The sequence below is a fragment of the Diabrotica undecimpunctata genome, chromosome 3 (genome assembly GCF_040954645.1).
Source record: "Diabrotica undecimpunctata isolate CICGRU chromosome 3, icDiaUnde3, whole genome shotgun sequence".
In the NCBI taxonomy this organism is placed as follows: domain Eukaryota; kingdom Metazoa; phylum Arthropoda; class Insecta; order Coleoptera; family Chrysomelidae; genus Diabrotica; species Diabrotica undecimpunctata.
In genome coordinates this window covers 114,109,866-114,132,217 of record NC_092805.1, presented here as the reverse complement: position 1 = coordinate 114,132,217, position 22,352 = coordinate 114,109,866, and the positions used below count along the sequence as shown (strand labels likewise).

The 22,352-nt window shown below is 32.7% G+C and overlaps 1 protein-coding gene across 2 annotated transcripts in view; it reads left to right on the top strand.

The window, feature by feature from the left end:
- LOC140437257 (trehalase-like) overlaps positions 1-22,352 on the top strand; it is a 53,370-nt gene that overhangs the window by 16,760 nt on the left and 14,258 nt on the right. For both annotated transcript variants that reach the window (XM_072526674.1, XM_072526673.1), the window contains exon 2: positions 20,128-20,434. In XM_072526674.1, the coding sequence (XP_072382775.1) occupies positions 20,161-20,434 (274 nt within the window). In that variant the 5' untranslated portion in view covers positions 20,128-20,160. The remainder of the gene's footprint in view (positions 1-20,127; positions 20,435-22,352) is intronic.

Below are 22,352 nucleotides of genomic sequence, written 5' to 3'. Positions count from 1 at the left end.
GTCCACATTTTAGTAGCCCGGTAATTAACATAGGGTGGTAAAAGTTCACCTTTGCCGTTTCCACAGAACATAATGGACACAGAGGTCTTTGAAGCGTTTCTAATTAGTTCTGGATACTTGCAACCTCTCTTGACAATGACTTTCTTTTTGCCGGGATCAACAGTGAGATTAGTTTCATCACAATTCCATATATTTGTTGGAGCAACGCCGCCTAACTCAACTGCCAGATTTTCGAAAAAGCTTCTCAATATGTTTTCATCAACTCCTGCTCGTACACGTTTAATATTTTCTGCAAAACGTAGGGAAATTTCAGGATGTCTCACCATAATTTTTTTGATCAAATCCTCTCCAGGGAAGTTATCCTTGAAAATTTTGACATCTCTTCCGCAACGGTTTAAATAATTTTTGATGTTTTTCAGTTCCCTTGCGTTAGTAGGTAACCCATACTCTCCCATATAAATCAGGCAATTGACAAATTGGTTTTCTTCGCCGGGAGTAAATACGTTTTGCCTCCCTAGCGTTTTGGAATGTTTCCCTTTCAGTTTATTTAAAATGGTCCTTCTTGGAATTTCATATTTTTCTTTTGCCCTTCTGTGTGAGATTTCACCTCTTCTTATTTCATTTAAACACTCTTGTAGGGTTTCTTGTCTATAGTCAGCATAGCGCTGTGATCCTAGTACTGTTTTAGGTGTTCTAGGCATATCTGTAACAAAAATATATATTAAACATAATATATATTTCGGGGTAACTTTGAGCCACTTTTTGGAGCAAAGTTACCCCGAGTCACCTGATAATTTGTAAACTTAGGTTAGAAAAAGAAAAGTTGATCATTTGTTCATTTATAAGTTACAATTTAGTAAAAAAGTTGATAAACAGTATACACTTAACGCATACACAAATACTTACTTGTGAGATAATAGCACAACTTTCTACACACACCAAATTTTATACGTAGTTTTTACCGAAGTTTTTACACCACCACCTTCCCGACTCGCTGTAGGCATGTAAATGGAAGAGCAAGTCGATGCTGCACATGGGGAGAATTTGTCAATAGGCAACCAGTAAAACGGCGATGCGCGTTTTGTGAAGACGGTTTTTAATTCATAGGCAAATTAAAATGAAACTTTTTTTAGTAATGGAGCAAAGTTACCTTGGCAGAGGCAAAGTTACCCCTGTTTACGGTACAAATCATTAACGCAAAAAGGTAACTAACTTTTTCTAAAATCTGAGGTAGTATGTACTCGTAAAAAAGTACCTATAAAGTTCTGTATTATACCCTTCCCTCATTTATGTCATCTTATAGTATTTCTGTAAATATCTGACTGCAAATATTGTAAAAGCTGTCTATGTGAATCGGACAAATGGGTTTCTTACAATTTTTGCAGTTATACTTAGTCAAACATCTTTGTCCAATGTATATATGACATCTCTTGCGTTTTCCGACATGTTCATTTTCTGTTTTTTCTTCTCCTTGTTCTAATTCCTGATCTTTCCGAACTTCGTCGAACAATATGAGGTAAAACTACTTACTGCATGTGACAAATCTTTCAAAAAAATGTTTCTTCCAACAACATTTTGATCATTGCCAAAATATATTACCTCAACATTGATTCCAAATATTGAGCATAGCGAAAAATACCACCATGGGCCAACGACGAACATTTCTAGCTACGTTGTTTGAACACACAATTTATCTGTTGTGTCAACTCCGACTTTGATGCGATTGTAAAAGGTGATAATAAATGGCTTCTTTTTATCTCCTGTTTCAAGATGAATAGAGGAATCTTCATGAAGACTTGAAGCCAAAATTACACATTTTCCTTTTCTGGGAACGTAAGAAACCAAAGTGCACCCATTTTTGAAGGTAAACAAGCTACTATTAGCTCTCGTCTTATTTTTAAGGAATTCAGGTGGAATTTCGACTTTGTTATTTTTTTAACGTGCCTACTATCAATGGAATACTGGTGAACCAGTTATCAGCAGTCACATTTTGTCCAGTCTGATAAATAGGTTGGCAAAGTCGCAGAACAACATCCGTCGAATTTCTCAATCGAAATGGGCCTTCAGGTTGTAATCCTGCATATATTTCCAAATTATATAGATAGTAAACCTGAGAATCCACAAGTGCATATATTTTCACACCATATTTATTAGGTTTATTTGGTATCTATTGCACAAAACCCCATCATCACGATATGGGGTCGTATATTTCGACGATATACGAAAGCCTTCCAATATCTCATCAATCGTAACGTTGTGTCTTAACCTATAGGTTTTTTTGTGAATTGTTCACTAACATTGTAAAAATGTCACGAATTGCTGCAATTTTGTCGGATTTTTCTCTTTCATTTGTGGTAGTGCGATCATCAAATCGGATACAATGCATAATGAACTTAAATCTTTTGATGTTCATGACCAGTCGGAATTTTTCAGTACCATCCCCGTCGGATCCCAACAGGTCTTCCACACTCTGTCTGTTACTTCTGTGAACACCAGAAACTTATAATTTTAATCTATTGGTTGGTCTGTTGTACAATCATACGCAATATTTCGTCATCTAAATATTGCGTATGATTGTATACCAAACGAGTTTTTGACATTCTTGCAGTACCTATTACACATGGTAACTTGCGAATAAGGTTATGTTGTTTTAAACGAACTCTTTGTGATGGGAGATTTTTATTCCATTTTGTTTTTTCTAATAGCTTCCTTCCTTTACTTTCCTCTCCTCCAAAAATAGTTATCATCTACGTTATATCCGTCGTAATCATTATTATCACTAGCTTCTTGCTCGATATCTGAATCGTCGTCACGAGGTTCGACTTCATATTCTGCATCTGTATTCTCTTCATCATCAAAATCGTCTTGTGAACCTTCGTCGTCGTCAAACATCAATCTTTGTAGTTCTTTAACATCTTTAGGAGTCTCCAAGTTATATTTTTTACTACAACTTGCCACGATAAGCGTCTTTCCGACTTAAAACAAATATAAATTTGGTAACTTACAAAAAAATCTCCAACCAGGCGCAGTAAATCAGTTTGATGTATATAAAGTAAGTGTAAGTATAATTATGTAATTTTAAAGAAATAGTACTTACCAAACTAATAAATGTCACAAATTTACAAAATTAATTTTATTAACCCAATGGGCGCGGTAGATCAAAATGAGCAATATGTATTTAAATATCTTCATTCTAGCAAAGAATATTTACTAATTAGTAGGAGGTAGGAAGCTACTGGTGACGACTTTTCCCTACTGTTTACGAGACACACACATTGGCACAAAACATTAGTGTTGTATCAATTTGAACAGCCGCGCCCGACGGAAGGTTAAAAGAAATGCAATGTCCTACGACCCTTATCACTCGAGTTAGCCCTATTTTTATTTCTCTATTTTGCTATTTCAAAAACTGAATTTATAAATTAAAATTAATAAAAATCGCAAAATATCTCCGGTTCTATCTATTTTGCCTGCTCCTGGTACCAACCTTTTTGTACGGTATTAGGTAGCAAGTCATTATTTTTGCATTGCCTACCTAAGTTATAAAAAATGCCGTACAAAAATGTTTGGCCAAAAAAAGTTACCCCTTTGAGTAGTAATTTTATTTCACCTGTGACTCACATGTACCGATAAGAATTGACGGCATAGTTTCTAAAGTTGTTATACCATATTGTTTTATATTATGCGATTCAAACTGGGTCAAATGACCCATTAAAAATCTTCCATGGGCTTGTAGACTCTAGCTAGAAATGAGTCTGTAAAATGATTGATTATTTTTTAATTGTACAAATTTCAACACTTGTACAATTTAGATGGTTAATTTTATTGCATTTATAAGTTATTTTTAAGTTATTTTAATTTTTATTGCATTTATAAGTTATTTTATTTTTAAGTTATTAAAATGCCGTGATTTGTTTTCCCAATGGATTCTTAGTTTTTTTTGGTACTTAATAAATAGGTTTCAATAGATGCTTGGATGTTAAGTAGCTTCATATGAATTATTTTTACTTGAAACATATAATGTAAGGTAACTATTTATTGTTTTGTTGAAAAAATCACTATATTGCACTAGATTGTCATACTATATTATACCTAACTATCAGCATAAATTCATATGCAAAAAGTAAACTATAAGTGAAGGCAGTATAAAATCAACGTAAAAAATAAAGACAATGCGTATGTTATTTCACACGTGCAATGCGTCACGTTTCCCACGTAATAATTGCATCGAAAACAGAGAGTGACATTTTAGTGTCCTTTCAAGGTCAAAGTTGTTTCACAAGAATGCGACAATACAGGTAGGTAACCAACAAAAATTGAAAATTAAATAAAACGCTGTTGCAAACGATTATTTTCTCGATATTCTGTACCACTACTTAATACCTGTGTATTAAAGCTAACATAGGACTAATATTCAATTTAAAGCCAATGTAGTGACTTATTAGCAAAGTCTGGTTATGCAAAAATCATCGATTTCACGGCAAATTTTTTCGCAGATATCTGAAGCTTTTAAGACATAGGTGGGGGTTACTAGAAGACGAATAAATGAAAAAGTACTCGTATTTTTACCTTGCATTTTTTTTAAACAATAATTTATGGTCACAATTTGATTTTTTGTATATAAGTTTTTTCCTTATATTTTACATAAACAATATATCATTTTTTTATATCAAGAATATCTTTATTTTCCCGTTTTTTAAATTAAAATTAAGATAGGATATTAGGATAGATTATATTAGGATAGCATAGGATTCTTTAAGACTTAAACTATCTCAGAAGTTAAATGCATATTGCGTTTTCATCGAAATTATTTACAGAATAAACGTTTGAAAAAGGGGTATGTTTTTTACTTATAAACAATTGTAATAACTTCTATATTTTTCAAGCTACAGACTTGTACGTACAACCATTGGATAGTTGGCAAAAACTCACATTAAAAAAAACCTTCTATGACCAATAGGAACGAAGTTAGGGACTATTTTAAAAAAAATCATATCTCTATTGTTTATAAACATTAAGAAATAAAATTTGCACAAATTTTGAACGAAAATCTAAACTTTTTATTGAAACTTATAGCTATAAAATTCATCCAATTTTTCAAAACTTACAGCCCTTCGAAAGGAAGGTACTTTCAAAAGATCGACAGAGGAAAGTGGAGGGGATAACTGTATCAGCTCTGTTTTTTTTTTTCGAGATTGGAACTTCAAATTGAAACACGTAGGAAAAATTTACATTATCTCGGTTTCCATTGCAGCTAGAAGCCTCTTTTTTTTAATCTAGGGTAGCTCGTCGAAATATGAATAACTACATAGTTTTCACTGGCCGGAAACATGGGAAACCTCGGAAAAATTGTGTCCATTTGAAATTCACCGTAAAAACTTACTTTTTTTTTTTAATTTCGCTGGAATAGTCTGTCTCAGTATTAATAATGATGACATAATTTTCACCCCACCCTCCCGGAAATCTCGGAAAATCCGGGAAAATCAACATATATTTTTTTCATTTTATATCAATGTAATAATGCTTATTATATTTTATAAATTAAATTTCAGGTAATTTTTTACACATTATATTCCATATATTAATTATAATTATTTACTACTTTGACGATCTATATGTTTATATAATGTGTATAGGTATATGTACAGTACGAGGACGGTAAACACATTTATTAATGTTTTTAGATCTACAAAGATCACAGAGTATACTGTCCTCGTGTCCCTACATTTTATATGTATTCATGTGAGTAGGAAAAAGATCATATATATATATATATATATATATATATATATATATATATATATATATATATATATATAATAGAAAACCGGTAATATATCTTAGTAAGCGTAAAAAAGGCGGGATGGGTAGCATCTACCACGCTCCAAAATTTCGTCAAAATAGTCCCTAACTTCGTTCCTATTGGTCATAGAAGGTTTTTTTTTTAATGTGAGTTTTTTTTACCAGCTATCCAATGGTTGTACGTACAAGTCTGTAGCTTGAACACCTTTTCAAACTCCCTTTTCAAACGTTTATTTTGTAAATAATTTCGATGAAAACGCAGTACGCATTTAACTTCTGAGATAGTTTAAGTCTTGAAGAATCCTATGAAATTTTCTAAATGTGTCTATAATCATTAATAGAGCAAGTTCAATAGTTTAAATATTTAGCCTCAGGGATAAATAAAGTAAATAACTTTTACACTATTTGACCGATCGGGGGGAAATTTCGCACAAATTTAAAAGACGGTAATTCCTCGATGTTTTGTTCTCCTCCATTTTGTTTTGTTAATAAAAAAATAAATAAAATTCATAAATTAGTGCAAAAAACTGCTTTTTTGCAAATATCTCCGTAAATTATTTATAAATTTTCATTTAAAAAACGGGAAAATTAAGTAATCGTGTGGGGAAAAAATAAATACAAATATTTGCCTATTTATCTAATTTAAAAAATTCTTATAATAGTTCTCAAAAACTGCATACAGAGTGAAATTTTTTCTATGAACAAAATGAAGTAATGTTTTAAAACCGGTCTTGTTTTTTCCAGTGTGGATCAGGTCCGGTTTGTTTTTTAATTGTTAAATTAAATGTTTGTTCAAAAAAATTTAATTTTTCGTAAGTCTTGTTACAAAGAGAATCAAACAGCTATTTCAATTAAAAATAAACCAATAGTGTTTACACAAGCAAACAAAGGTAACACTACTATTGCTATGGATAAAATGGAATATAATAAAAAAACAATAGAATTTTTAAATATCCAAAATATTAAAACAATAAACAAGGATCCGTCGGAAAAGTATCAAAAACAAATTAAACTGGCGTTAGAAAATTCAAAACCAATATTAAATTCAATAAAACAGAAATATCTCAATATCATGAACTTACAGCCAGCCTCCTAAGTTAGACTCTGTTATTAAACTACACAAACCTAATCACCCGATAAGACCTGTAGTTTCTTTTTATACAGCTCCTTCATATAAACTTGCAAAAAAACTGTTAGAGATTATTTTAGAACACACTAAATTTTCACCTAAATTTACCGTAAAAAATACAATAGGACTAGTCAATACAATTCAATATTTTCAGTTACCTAATAACTTCAGATTAATTTCATTTGGCGTAAAAAATCTTTTTCCTAATATTCCTCCTACAAAAACTTTATAGTAAAAAACTTTTTAGACCATAATATAACAAATCCAATTATTTCACCTGAAATTTTACATCTTCTTGAAAATTTTATTAACTAGGACTACTTGAATTTAATAATAAAATATTTACAAATACCAGTGCAGGACTTATAATGGGTAAGCCCATTGCTATCAGATACTTTTATGGATCATCTAGAAACAAAGATTTCAATACATCCCGTATTCAAACAGTTTTTATATTGGGGAGATACGTAGACTATGTACTGGTATGTTTTATAGGAACTAACACGCAACTTGACCAATTCGTATCGTATATTAATTTACTCCATAGTCATATTGAATTTACAATAGAAACAGAACATAATCAATCCATAAATTTTCTAGATTTAAAAATTATCAGACTTAAAAAACATGAGCTCCTCCATCCCATCCTACACAATACAAATTGGCAGCCTATGCCATGTCAAAAAACAAATTCGAGATAGAATTGAATATTATTAAGTAAATAGCAGTAAACAATGGCTACAGCGAACAGGAATAACACCATCTTTCAGAACAAACACCTTAGGCAAATATAATAAGAATAACAAGAGCCAAAAGAAAAAGCATTTACACAGTGGTGTATACAAACTTAAATGAGGCGACTGCACAAAAACTTACATTGGTCAAACTGGTAGAATTTTAACAAGCGGATAGCAGAGCACAAAAGGGCTTTCAATAATAGAAAAAAACGGATTCTACGTTCGCACTTCACCTTCTTGACCATGATCATTCTTTTAATGACCAATATAAATATATTGGTCATAAAATCATAAATCTGAATGACCAACTTAAGACAAACAGTTCTCCCCTTCTCAACTTATTCAGTTGACGACCAAATAAGTGTAAACTCATGACAAAAATAGATCACTTGAGAAAGACACTTAAGAAATAGCTGTAGTGATAATAAATTATAATAAATTTTGTGAAAGTTTTGAAAACAACAGTTTTCAGTTTTTTATTGTTAGATAAAATGAATTTCGATCAAGTAACGGTCGAATCAATCACTTATTAAAAACAACATTTCTGACTTAACAAGAGACTGACGTAACATCAAAGACGTAGCCACCATATTTCGAAGAGTCTAAAACGGCTCTCTACAAATGGCTCTTAGAGTACACAAACTCGCCAAAATGCGATCAAGCACAAAGCTCAAGAAGTAGATAAATAATTATGAACCAATTTAAGTTTATCATATCTCAAATTAACCGTTTTGAAGAACTTAAACAGCAAAAACATTTTGAAACACTCTGTCAAATTATCCAGAAAAGACGATTTTTGCGTTTTTTTATTAAATCAATGTTTTAACAATTTTTCACTTTATCAAATGAGGACGAAAGTCATTTTCATCAATCAATCGAAAATCGAGAAAACAATTGAATTTTTCATATGTCAACCAGTTACGAATTATCATAAATTAAATAGTTTTTCGATAATTCTAGTGGATTAAAATTGTTCCATCTTTTCTAGTGAATTATTAGACATAACATCATTGCATTAACCAGAATATAGTAATGAAAAGTATAGCTAAAGTTCTAAAACACCCACACGACTCAATTAGTTCTTGTGTTTTGAGTGCAGTAGGGAATAATCACATAATAAAGATTGATATCTACTTTTTGCGTTAACAATAACATTATATTATAGTCTGGTCAATTGGCTATGCCAAGGCCATAAAAAAAAATAACATTATAAAAATATAATCTCATTTACTGATTAATTGGGATGATTACAGTTGTAAAACATAAGAATGCAATTGTGAAAGTAAGATAATTACTGTATTCACATTTTCCAAGGTTCTCAGAAGTACTGAAGAAACTAAAGATTGCAGGACTGGAAATACCATTACGAAAATCAATGACTGATGAAATATAATATCATATGTCTTAATATTATTAAACAATTAATACACAAAAATGGCTTTTTGAAGTATTTTGGATTTTTAGCTTTTATCTATTTTTTAGAATATCATCATGCAGTGTTCTAATAGACAATTAATAACTAATATGCGTTTCATTTAAAAATAATTAAGTTAACGCAAGTATCTCATTAGTCACAATAAAATCTTATCTTGGCTATAATTTAATTTTTTTGTTGTTCCTTGTTATCAGACCACCTATATATAATGTGTGTTTAAATGAATTCCTATAAATTTATCATTTAAAAATTGAAACATTACTGGGCGCTATTTGTTAACTGGAATATCTGAAGGAAGTCAATAGAAAAACTTTTACTGCGTCAATATTATGAAAAAACTATGAATTGTAGATGAAAATGTATAACAGACGACTGTCTTGAAAAGAAAATACCTTGCTCTTTAACCCTTTCGACCCCACTTTTTTTTCTTCTCTCCAAAAACTAATATTTATCATTTGGTCATATAATGCGGTTCTACGGATGTGTTTGATCATATTAATGTTTTTTTTTATTAAGTTTGGAGTTCTTTTATCCTGAAATATATTGTCTCAATATTTTTTTTTAGTGGGACGATATATCCCAATGGTATCGAAATAAAATTATTCAATATTTTTAAACGTTTTATTATATGAAATAAAAACCTTAAAATCAATTTTGTTTTAAATTTAACCAATAATCATTCATAGTATAAGTAACAAAACATTTTTATAAATGGTAAGGAGTAAAGAATTATTTGCATAAGGATACCTGACACATTTGACATATCATTTGTGTCCATGTTTCTTTTTTCTTGGCAGAACACACCGTACAACTGTAACGTCTATTCTTATTAAGACCAGGGCGTTAATCAGCACAACACCACACTTGCTGGAAGAAACGAGGGGAGAAATTCTTCGAATATCCCTAAGGATATTCAAGAGAAAAACGCCCACCGTTCTATCCATCAGAATGGTGCTCTGTCCAACTGCTCAGCCCTGGGTTCGTTCCCTATTCATTCTCTCCCCATACCAATCCCAGAAAGGTACAGGAAATAAAAAAACTTACGAAGTCATAGTAAAGGTATATATATTTATTAAATAATAATAAACAGAATTCATATTATGAATGTGAAACAAAAATAAATTTTTAAACTGAGACTCAAAGATTCTGCCGGTTGTCGGTATTAAATAATTTAAGTATAAAAAAGTATCAGTTTTAGTTCGTTCTGAAGGAGTCGTTCAGTTCTCCAGAAAGAGTTCCGATCTTTGTGGAAGTTAGCCGCTGTATTCAGAATATATGTTATATTCTGATGCATCAATGGGTTTAAGGTAGTATGGGTGGTTGCTTATTGTTTCCCCAAGGTATTGTGGTTGGCAGTTGTTTGCTTCACAAGGTAGTGTCGTTGGCTATTGCTTGTTCCCCACGGTAGTGGCCGTGTATACGGCTGACACTAATCAATTTGTGACTAAAGTTTCATTGTAGAATGATTGTACTGATATGATTGAAAAGAGCGCGAATAAAAGTTTGTATCGGCTTATATAGGATGGAACGGCTACTAAAAATATTTATAATTTAGTGAGGTCGCTTTGGAATAATATAGTACGGGGGGCAAGCTTGGTGTCACGTTCAATTGGTTGATTGAAACGGTACACAATGATCCCCCACATTTATCATATACTTTGTTCTCTTTGAAGGTCTTCCTACAGATCTTTTTCGAACATGAACTTTGGTAGAGCTTTTTCCTTCGGTTACTACATCTTGACATACTGTCAGTAAAAAAATCCTTAAATGGAATTGTCTTGCGATTCAGTTGGTTGTAAATAATCCAACTATTGACTTTGTGAGTCTAGAGTCAATACCACCCATACAGCAATTGTAAAAAAGCTATAGCTTCTGGGCAAGAGACGTCTGCTTTTGTACCATCAAGTCCTTTAAGACTCCCTCTGACTAACTTATTATTGAGGAGAGGCATATTTTTCTAGTCCTTATAGCAGTTTCAATAGCTGGAAACTTGATTTCGTGAAGTAGTTTTACAGTAGTGAAAAATCTGTCGAAAGCTAAAACGACATTATCATCTTTTATCGTACTTGAGAGTGTGTGCACAACTCTTTCCCCTAAGGTACCTTCAAATTTTTGGATTTCTTTTCGACTTTTCTTCGATATTTATATCATATGTGTAACCTGTATCAGAGTCGGATCTAATCCATGTCTTTATTCCTCTATTTATAGGTTTTTTCGGAATATATTGTTTCAATCTGCTTCTTCCCTTACTTCGTCATGCTCTCATCAATACATTGACGAGAGCTATCTAACCTGTATTTCTGAAAAGTGTACTTCAAGCAAGAAACAAATTCATCAGTATAGTAGGTTTTTGAAGCATTTTCTTACTTTTTCGGGTGATTCATGTACTATTTAGAAGGCGTTGAAAACTAGTAATCAGAAAGACGAGGAAGACCTCCCTTCTGTAGAGATCTGTATCGTGTTCCTCTTCATTTTGTCTTCCTTCTTCTGTAGAGATCAATTCTATCGTTGGTACAATCCACAATAAAGAGCATTAAACTTGGCGGAAATATCGGACTAAAAGTATGAACAATTTCTGTGTGAATTACAGGAACATTCTTAGCAGGAATAGTTGCAAATCTGAGTTCAAAATGGTTTGGAAGATTATACCAAATTTTTTCATCTCTTTCTCCTCTTTTTTTGGTCATTTGTTCTACATTTTCACCTTTATTGTCTGGCTTTTCATTACTATTTTCAATCACTGTATCTATTATTTCTTCATTGTTTTCTTTACCTTCACACGTTCTGAAATTTCTTGATTATTTATCTCATCTTTAGATTCAATGATTTCGAAATCTGGTTCTTCAGAATCGCTGCCAAAAGGATATCGATCAATAGAAACTTCATTATCACTGAAAACAACCATTAGGATTTTATTTCAGTCATTCTACAGAAGTTTACTTATAAATACAAATCAACATCAACTCACCTTTCGCCATAATTTTGTTTGAAATCACACAAATACTATAAAGTAAACAGACACGCCTTCGTTTAATCAATGAGAAATATAGGTTAAATGAATGGTGGGTTCCATATGAATTAGGCACATGGTCGTACGATTAAAAAATACCACAATATTTAATTTCAATGTAAACTTGGGCTTCATTTACCCAATAGAATTTTTTGAATTTCTGATGGGACGTATTGTCCCAAGTTGGTCGAAAGGATTAAACTGTGATTTTCTTAATTAAAAAAAAAATCGGTTGCCTGTAAAGTCGGTTTTACGGGCGAATATTTTACGTGACAACGTCTTTTTCTCGGTAGAATATTTATTGATATGAATATTATTAAATTGCACAATAGGAACAAGGAATTGAATGAAAATAAGAATTGCACAAATTTTAACTATAGAAATATATTTTGTTTACTAAAACATTGTACATGTAAACTTAAACTTAAATAATTTCTATTTGAGTGATTTTGTTGAGGATAGGACGATGATCGCACAAGCACGGAAGCACGCACCGATTCAACGCGCCTAATTCTCTAGTGCTGCGTGCGCAGCAGACCGATCATGTTTGAGTGGGAGAGAGACGCAAGGCATTCGCCGGTCCGGCGGGCCTCTCTCTCGTTCGGTGACTCACTGTAACAGACGTGAGCGGGCGTTACACTTTTTCATGAATGACTCCGAGCCACAACCTAATTTAAGACGTTGTCACGTCAAAATGTTTATAAACAAAAAAAGTTATTGCAAATTAAAGTAAGATTCCTTTTATTTGTTTATAATTATACAAATAAATAATAAAAATATTTAAAACATATTTCACAATGTGAGTTTTATATATTGCATCATAGAACACGACGGTTACCACCGTCCGCTTATTTATAACACAAAATCTTTTATTTTAATTTGCACCTACAGCTGGCCGCTCTTCTCTTCCGCTTTTTGTGCACTGTTTGCACCGCAGAAAATAATTATTTTCTGAAAATGTTGTACAGGTAAATTTTCAGGAGTACAAGGAGTATGTTTGTGTGGTGTATGTTGTGGAGAAAAATTAACCGATGTTCCCGTATCGTTTATAGGGTCCAGTCCTAACAAGCTTTGGATAAGTAAATCTCTGAAATCGATCAATCTGATTGTTGCTGCTGGATTAGGACTGTTAATCTTTTTGGACAAAAAAAAATTCATTCAAGATTGCTATATCTAATAGATGAAATATTATCTTTTTATACCAGAAAATGGTTTTCCTGTTCTGTTCTTCTGTTTTTACATATTATTAGTCTCGGGTGATGCAAAGTCGTAGTCGTTATCTCTCCACTTTGAATTTTTCCTTGTCTTTGTATGGAGGGAGCAGGGAAATTTTTTTATTTTCGGAACATTTTTACCCCATTTTTGGTGGTTTGATACAGTACGGCATTCATACACGTAGTTTCGGATCGTTATTTAGATTACTTTTTTTACAATGCCGTATATATTGGCTGGTGTAGGGATAAGAATTCTAGGGCGCACTTAATCACTAAATCTAAACTAAATCTAAATCTAAACTAAAAACACTAAATCTCACTAATTTTAATTTAGTTGCATAATATAATAATATTTTTGGACATGCCGTATAATATAATAATATTTTTCACAGTACATGTGCTTATAAAAGAAAAATTAATTTCCCTCTAATAAGTGGGATATTACGATGAAACATTTCTGTACGGCATTGATATGTTTTGTTAATATTGACATCAATTATCACTAGAAACAAAATGCTGTGCAAAAAATGGTTCTAAATGGCTTTAAAAAGTACAGTAATACCTCGACTTATGCGAATCCAGAGTTAATACACGATTTTGAAATCTTGTCGATTCGTCATCTGAGTGCCACACAATCGTTCGATTATCGATTAAATAGAATTACCGCCCACACATTATTGCTCCAAAGTACATGTTTTGATTTTTCGCACGAAATCAGCACATTTATTTTGTATTAGGTATTTCTTATCTACAGTTTTGTCTACGGAATGGGTGTTTGTTACTTTTATAGCAGGATTTTTATTTTATATCTACTGAAGACTTAAAAGAGCAATGATGTCATCCAAACGAAGTAAAACTGATCCTTCTGTAGCAAATAAAAAAAGAAAAACGTTATCTTTGGGATGTGAACTTAACGTAATTACAGATTTTGAATCAAAAATGAAATTCTGTGAACTATCAAAGAAGTTTGATTTATCGGAATCAACGGTCAGAACTATTATAAAGGGCAAGGAAAAAATTCTCGGAAGCTGTGAAAAGTGCACAATCTTTAAATTCCACCTTCATACGTAAAAGTCATGGTATTATCTCCGAAATGGAGACAATGTTAAAATTATGGTGTGATAATGAGGTTAATGTGAAAAATTGTCCTATTGATCAGAATACAGTGTGCTCCTAAGCTAAGATAATTTTTGAGAGACAACGGTTGGTTCAGCCGATTTAAAACTTTCTGTGTTTGGCATAGCATTGCAAAAAGCGGAGAAGCGGCAAGTGCTGATAAAGAGGCTGCGTCTTGTTATCAACAGAAGTTAAAAGCAATAATAGATTAATGTGGCTACACCAAACATACCATATTCAATGTAGATGAGACTGGCCTGTTTTGGAAGAAGATGCCTAAGAGCCTCACTGACACTGAAATGGAATTGATGTCAGAGCATGATGAAGTTAGTAATGTTATTAAAGAAGTTGATAGTGATGACGTTGAAGAACTGTTGAATTTCCACAATCAGGAGCTGAGAATAGATGACCTCATAAATACACGAGGAAGAACAAGACATTCAAGAGCTTGAGTGTTTGGATCCAGTTCAATCTGAGGATCAAATGACGATTGGACACATGACTGAAGGCCTCAGTTTGATTGAAATGGGATTAAAAATTTTAGAAAATATAGAACACAACAAAGAGTGCATTTCTTTTACCAAACAAGGGATAAGAAAATATTAGCCTGCTATGAAGAAATTTTGCAGGAGAAAAAAAAATCTTTTTAGTCGTCAAACTACTTTGTTAGATTTTATAAAGCCTTCTACATCAAAATAAATTGAATTGGCAATTTTATATTCGTATATCCTAAGATTTTAATACAAATTTCTTGCGTAAATTGCTATTTTTTCTTATCTTTCGGTCCCAATTAAAATGATTTATATACATACATTATACGAAATTATACCCCGACTTACAGGAATTCGAGTTACGCGATTATCGCTCGGTCCCACCTATCGCGTAAGTTCGGGGTATTACTGTATTATAGTCTAGGTTGTGAGGCCGCTCCCGTAAGAAAAATGTTTCTGATTCGGTTTCTTTACGGATTTATATTCAAAATCCATTTTAAATAAATCAGAAGGGTGCCGAACAAAAAAAATTTGAAAAAATTTTCTTGAAAAAGGGATAAATGCTATGAAAAAAAGTAGAGGTGCAGCAGTACAGTAATTTTTATGTTCGAACGAATTTCTGATAGTCTTTACCACCCTATGAATTTGCTTGATGGTACCATGTTGTTTCCTAAACCCAAACTGATATTTCAGTAAAACATTACTGTCGCATGTCGTATAAAATTAGCTCCAGTCTTCTCAAAAAAGCCGTTCAAACACTTTGGATATAATAGGCTATCTGGTCGATATGAAGATAGTTCCGTGTGATCCTTATTAGGTTTTAGAATAAGAACAATTTGAGCAAATTTCTATTGAAGTCGAAAATAACCTGTTTTTAATATTGAATTAAATATATGTCATTAAACTTACGCATTCGTTGCGTAGATTTTTTAGTACTAAACTAGATATTATATCATATCCAGATGACTTTTTAATTTCCAGATTATCAATTACTTCTTTGATTTCAGATTTTTCAACAGATTTAATAAATAGCTTCCACTTCTTCAACTGATACTTCCCTGTGATGATTTAAATGATTTGCCTAAGTATATGCTTTATCTATGTTATTTTTAGCTCAAGTGCCATCTTGTTCGCTGACTGGCATATTCATTTCAGTTGGGTTTTTAGGTTTTTTTGTTAGTTTCCACAGTTTTTCGCATAATTTGTTTATTCTTCAGGTGAGAAGTTTTTTTTAAATATTTGTTGATTCCATTGTCTTTATGTTGGATTAATTTTGAGTAGTCTGCAAGCTCTATTAAGATCTGCTTTATATTATGGATGCCTAGTGAGCTGCCACCTCTTTCGCAGTTTTCTTTTTTCCAATATAAGTGTATTTATGTGAGCAGGCTAGGACCCTGAGTTATATTTGTAAGTCATTTCTGGGATGGACGTCCAAGCAGCTTGCTGAATAACTGTAGTTAAGTGAGCAACTGCATTTATATGTCGGTACCACTTTTAAGAGGCAAGGTTAGGTTAATGGATGTTTTTATTTGTTCTCTGTATCTGTTCCAGTTTGTTCTTTTATTCGAGAGCGTTAAATGGTCAGGACAGTTACAAATTTGGTTTTGTAGATCTATGAAGACAGGTGAATGATCTGATGAGAGGTCAAATGAAGGAGAAATTTGGAGGTAGGTATGTGATATTCCTTTAACTAGAGCGAAATCAATAAGATCAGGAATTTTTTGCCCATCAGTGGGCCAATACGTAGGCTTTTCAGTAGAGGGAAGAATTAAATGATTCTCATTAATACTTTCTAATAATTCCCGTCCACGTAAGGTTATGATTCTGGTGCTTCATTTAAGATGTTTGGCATTATAATTTTTAGAAGTAATGAAATGGTGTCTGAGCATCTTAAAGTATTCATCTTTAATTATTTTATTCGGTGGGCAATAAACAGCAGATAAAATAATCGGGCCTTGTGAATCTTCGACCGAGACTGATGTGGCTTAGATGTTAACTCTACTAATTTTATTTATTTCATGATGCTTACTGTTATTTCTTGTAATAATTGCCATACCTCCGTGGGCTTTACCTAATGGATGTTTAGTTACATAGGTTGAATATTTGGGAATATAGAAATGGCTTATATTAGTCATGTGTGCTTCGGAAATAAACATACCATTTAGATTATGAGAGTAAATAAATACTTTAACTTCGTGGGAATGAGTGGTTAAGCCATTGGCATTCCAACAGCATATCTTTAGTTAAGTGTTGAAGGTTAAGCTTAGATATCAGAGACATTATGAGATCAAACATATTATCCATTCTTTTCATTAACTTACTGTAGTAGTAACTTACATGTACTAGTAGTTCTAGATTGTTTTGTATATGTTGAGGAGTTGTTTTTTTTTTAATGCTTTTTAATGTCACCTGGATTTGTTGAAGGATGTAAAATACGAAGCAGCAGTAGACAAATTAAAGAACAATAAAGCACCGGGATCGGATCAAATAGCATCGGAGTTACTGAAGGAAGGAGGAGACGCACTACAAAAAAGAATACATGAATTGATAACAAAGATATGGTCGAATAAACAGCCACCAGCGGAGTGGAATAGCGGTATTATTGTACCATTACATAAAAAAGGCAATCAGTTATAATGTAGAAACTACCGTGGAATCACGCTGCTGAATGCAGCATACAAAATAATGTCCAACGTCATTTATAAAAGACTTAGACCACAAGCTGAAAAAATGCTTGGCAAATACCAAAGTGGCTTCTGTAGACAGAAGTCAACAATAGACCAGATATTTGTTTTGCGACAGATCCTCGAAAAAAGAAGTGAATATAACATCGACACACATCATCCCTTCATAGACTTTGAAAGCGCATATGACAATATAAACCGAGAATTCTTAATAAAAGCAATGAAAGAATTTAATATACCAACACAACTAATAGAACTGATAAAAGAATCTCTAAAATTAGAAAGTAGAATCCGGATACAAAATGAATTAACGGAAACAATAGATGTGAAAAAGGGACTACGCCAGGGAGACGCTCTATCATGCATCTTGTTCAACATCGTACTCGAGAAAATACTGAGGGACACAACAGTCAATACACGAGGAACAATCATTAATAAAAGCGTGCAAATACTAGCATTTGCAGATGATGTTGACATAATCGCAAGATCAAGAAGAAAAATGATAGAGGCATACAACCAAATAGAACGAGCTGCACAAAATAGTGGTCTTAAAATCAATCAGACCAAAACAAAATATATGCAGGTAAGTAAAAACGCAGAAATAAGGCAGCCACAAAATATAACAATAGGAGAATACAACATAGAGGGGGTAAAAAACTTTATATACTTGGGATCCCTAGTGACGTCTGATAATAACGTTACGGAGGAAGTGAAGAGGCGAATATTTATTGGAAATAAATTTTACCATGGCTTAATAATTAGGCAACTAAGATCAGATAACGTCGCAAGAAAAACAAAATTCCAAATATATAAAACCCTAATAAGACCGATACTCACATACGGCTCAGAAACCTGGACACTCACTAAAAGAGAGGAAAAGTTATTAGCCACCTTCGAAAGAAAAATCTTGTGACACATATATAAGGGCACAAAAGAAAACGGAATATGGCGAAGAAGATACAACTCTGAACTATACAAAATATACCAGGATCCGGATATTATAACATTCATTAAAATAGGACGGCTGCGTTGGATAGGACATGTAGAAAGAATGGAAGAAGGCGAAATACCAAACAAAATATTCAAACAGATGCCAGTAGGAAAAAGAACAAGAGGAAGACCGAAGCTGAGATACTTAGAACAAATAGAAAATTATATATAACAACCTTAAAAATAAAAAACTGGAGAAGAAAAGCACGAAACAGATCAGAATGGAGAAGAATCCTGGAACAGGCCAAGACCCAAAAAGGGTTGTCGAGCCAGTGATGATGATGATGAAAATACGTATAACAACTAGGAATCCACGGTTTTGTTTTAGTTGGTATGTATGGTACTGAGAATTTTTTCTGCTAAAGATTTTACGATTAATGAATAGCTTTTGTATGAGTCAACTTGAACTTTAATTTGATTGCTAGCAAGGCATTTTAAAGTCTATGTACCTGGAGTTATAAGCTGTAGTAATTCCTGCAATGGTTTGTATACACTCGACATTTTGTATAAATATAAGTGGTGGCTGTTTATCTTTTTGGTCTTCCAGCATTTCAACCTCTTCACTAGGTTTATCATTTTCAAGTACCTCGTATCTGTTAGATGTATGAACAGTTTGCCTTAGCCAATAATCTTTGAGTGTAGTTTGTCTGGTGTTTTTCAATTCAGGACTATCATTCACTATCACTTTTTACCTTATCTGCACCTGGGAGATTTTTTTGTGGTGTCTATATTTGAAAGTTTGATAAATTCGTATGTAGATAGTTGTTGCGTGTTTTAAATTCTATGTGCTGTTGATCTAGTGAGTTGTAACTGTCGATTTCGATTTCTTCCAGGTGAAGGAATCCGGCCTAGGCAAGATTTTCTAATGGCTGGATTTATGTCCTCAATGTATTGATACCTAGTTGGTTCTTGGTTATCTAGTTGGTGATCCATAGTTTTCCACTAATTACAACTAGGAATTATTAATACACTCTGGCATATTTTGTTAATATACCGGACTATTTTATTTATATTTTTTATATTAATAAATGTAGTAATTAAATTAGTATTAGTTCCTTGTTGAATAATTATAATAACTTTGAACACAAACACTTTTTTCGGTTATTGTGATTAAGTTTCTTGATAACGAACGGCTCATACTAATTATAGGTACTAATTATAAAAAGATAAGATAATTGTACACAATTATTTCTATGATACTTTCTATGAGACTGAAGAAAGTAAAATAAAAAAAAGAATGCTAACTAACTGAAAAGGAAAGTAGATTATAAAAAAATCGAACTAAATAGAAAGGGCGCACCTTATCATTTCAATAATAAGATAAGCCTGAGAGATAAGGAAAACTCAGAGGATCCTAGATGTTAGAAGGATTCGTAGTTACCTACTATTATAGCTATGTGAATTACTGATTTAATCAAAAACTCTGTATGATAACAAATTAACAATTTTACTGTATCCAAGATGGGTAAACATAAACTAATTTTTTAAATCGATATTATTATCATCTTTTTTTTTTCAGTTCATATACGTCTTATGACCATTTCTAGTCGATATGAAGTGCTACATTTTGTACGCTTCGGCAGTATTATTCAGCTATATCAGCGCTGAGACAGTACAGTCATGTGATAGTTTAATTTATTGCCAAGGGAAGCTTTTGGACACAGTACAATCCGCGAGGATCTTCAGTGACTCAAAGACGTTCGTGGATTTGAGCCAACGACAATCTCCGGATGAAACCTTAGGAAATTTCAAAAAGTTTATGGCAAAATATAACGATAATCCATCTAAAGACGAAGTTAGTAAATTTGTGGAGGACAATTTTAAGGGTAAGCTTGAATTCTTTAAACGACTGTAAACATTTATATTTCGAGTATTTTTCTTAGTTAGCTTAAAATAGGGCGATATTATTTTTCGCAATATTTTCATATATATATTTAGGGATTCTACAGTATTCACTGCCTTCCCTCGCTCAACCGTTTCCATCTCTCTCTGTTGTTTCATTCTCCATCGTTTAGTCCTCTCTTACTCATGGCGTCGTCTACTTCGTTCCTCCAGGATTTTCGGGGTCGTTATTCTCTTTTCCTCTTTTCTCTTTTCCTCTTTTCTCTTTTCCTCCTTCCTGTGGGGCTCCATTCGGTTATTCTCTTTATCCATCTGCTGTCGCTAGTTCTTCTTACATGTCCATACCACTTTAGTCTTTTTTATTCTATATATGTTAGTATGTCTGTTTCTATTGATGTTCTTTGCTTTATTTCGTCATTACTTCTCCTATCCATTCTTGTTACTCTGCAGCATCTTCGCAGGCATTCCATCTCTGTTGCTACTATCTTACTGCTGTTTTTCTTGTTTATGATCCAATTTTCAGCCCCATATGTCATAATACTTCGCACTAATGTTTTATAAATCTGCGTTTTTGTCTTCATATTTAGGTGTCTATCCCACCATACTGAGTTAAGGCTGTTTTAGCAGTTCAAGCCAACTGCGATTTGAAATGGGCGTATCACTTACTTTTCTACACTGCTTACGCGAGACCATCTTTACTCAGTGCCGCCGGCCGACGGGTAGTTTAATGACAACAAATACATTATTCTCCATTCAAATTAGTTTTAACACGAACCAACTGACCGTACGTTCATGAGATTTGACGTCACGAAGGCGATAACGATGAAACTAAGCCCAATGATGAGTAACACGTTTCACTATTAGATTTCAGTATTTTTTAGCAATTTTCTTTAAAGTTGAAACACGCTTTTCTCGATTATTACTGGACACAGAAAGGTGAAACAAAAATCAACGATTACAGAAAAAAAAAACTCTTTCGAGTGATGGGCGTAAAAAGTTTGGTTATAATAGAACGTTAAACAGTATATTCCAATTTTTCAACAGAAGTTTCAAAAAAATAAAAAAAGTAAAACCATCAGTTTAAAGGCAACATAATTTTGAATAACATGTCAAAATTTCGAGACATTTTGTCAGTAAATAACAGAGAAAATACTGTCCCTAGGTTTTGATGCACCGATAAAACAGCCTTAAGTTGTCGGATTGTTGTTCTTGTTTGTCCTAATCTTTGTGTAATTTCTTCCTCTGTTGTTGCCTTTTTCGTGATTATAAACCCCAGGTATTTGAATTTATCCTTTCCTTTGATTGTTACGTTGTCATCAATCTGTAGATCTTCTATGTCTTCTTCACTTGTAGATAGGTACTCTGTTTTCGCGAGGTTAATATCTAGGCCAGCCTTGGTATATTCTTCTTGTAGTTTCTTCATCATGTAGCTGAGGTCGTCTTGGTCTTGTGCAATCACTACTTGATCGTCTGCAATATTTTCAACTTAACAAAAAAGGAAGTGCTAAGCAGTGTTTGTACAAAATTTGTTAAAAACATAACACATAACAATTACATTAATTAGAAGTCAACTTAAAAATAATATTATAGAAACGTGCAGTAGTTTTTCCCAACGTATCTTTTCATTGTGCACACTCCACACAAACTATTTTGGTGCAATCCATACAAGTTGGAATTTTACAAATTATGTAGAAGTGTGCTGTTTTTCGTCTTTTTTTAGCTGGACAACGACGTCTCATTTCTGGTTCTACTAGCAGCATTGCCAGTTGTTTGTTAAAGTAGAAAAGTTTTAGCTTCACATTATCTCGGCACGACTAATGAACCAAAAAATAATTAACAGTGGAAATATCCTTCTTCTTATTCTTGTGCCACTCCTATCGGAGATTGGAAATCATCAAGGCT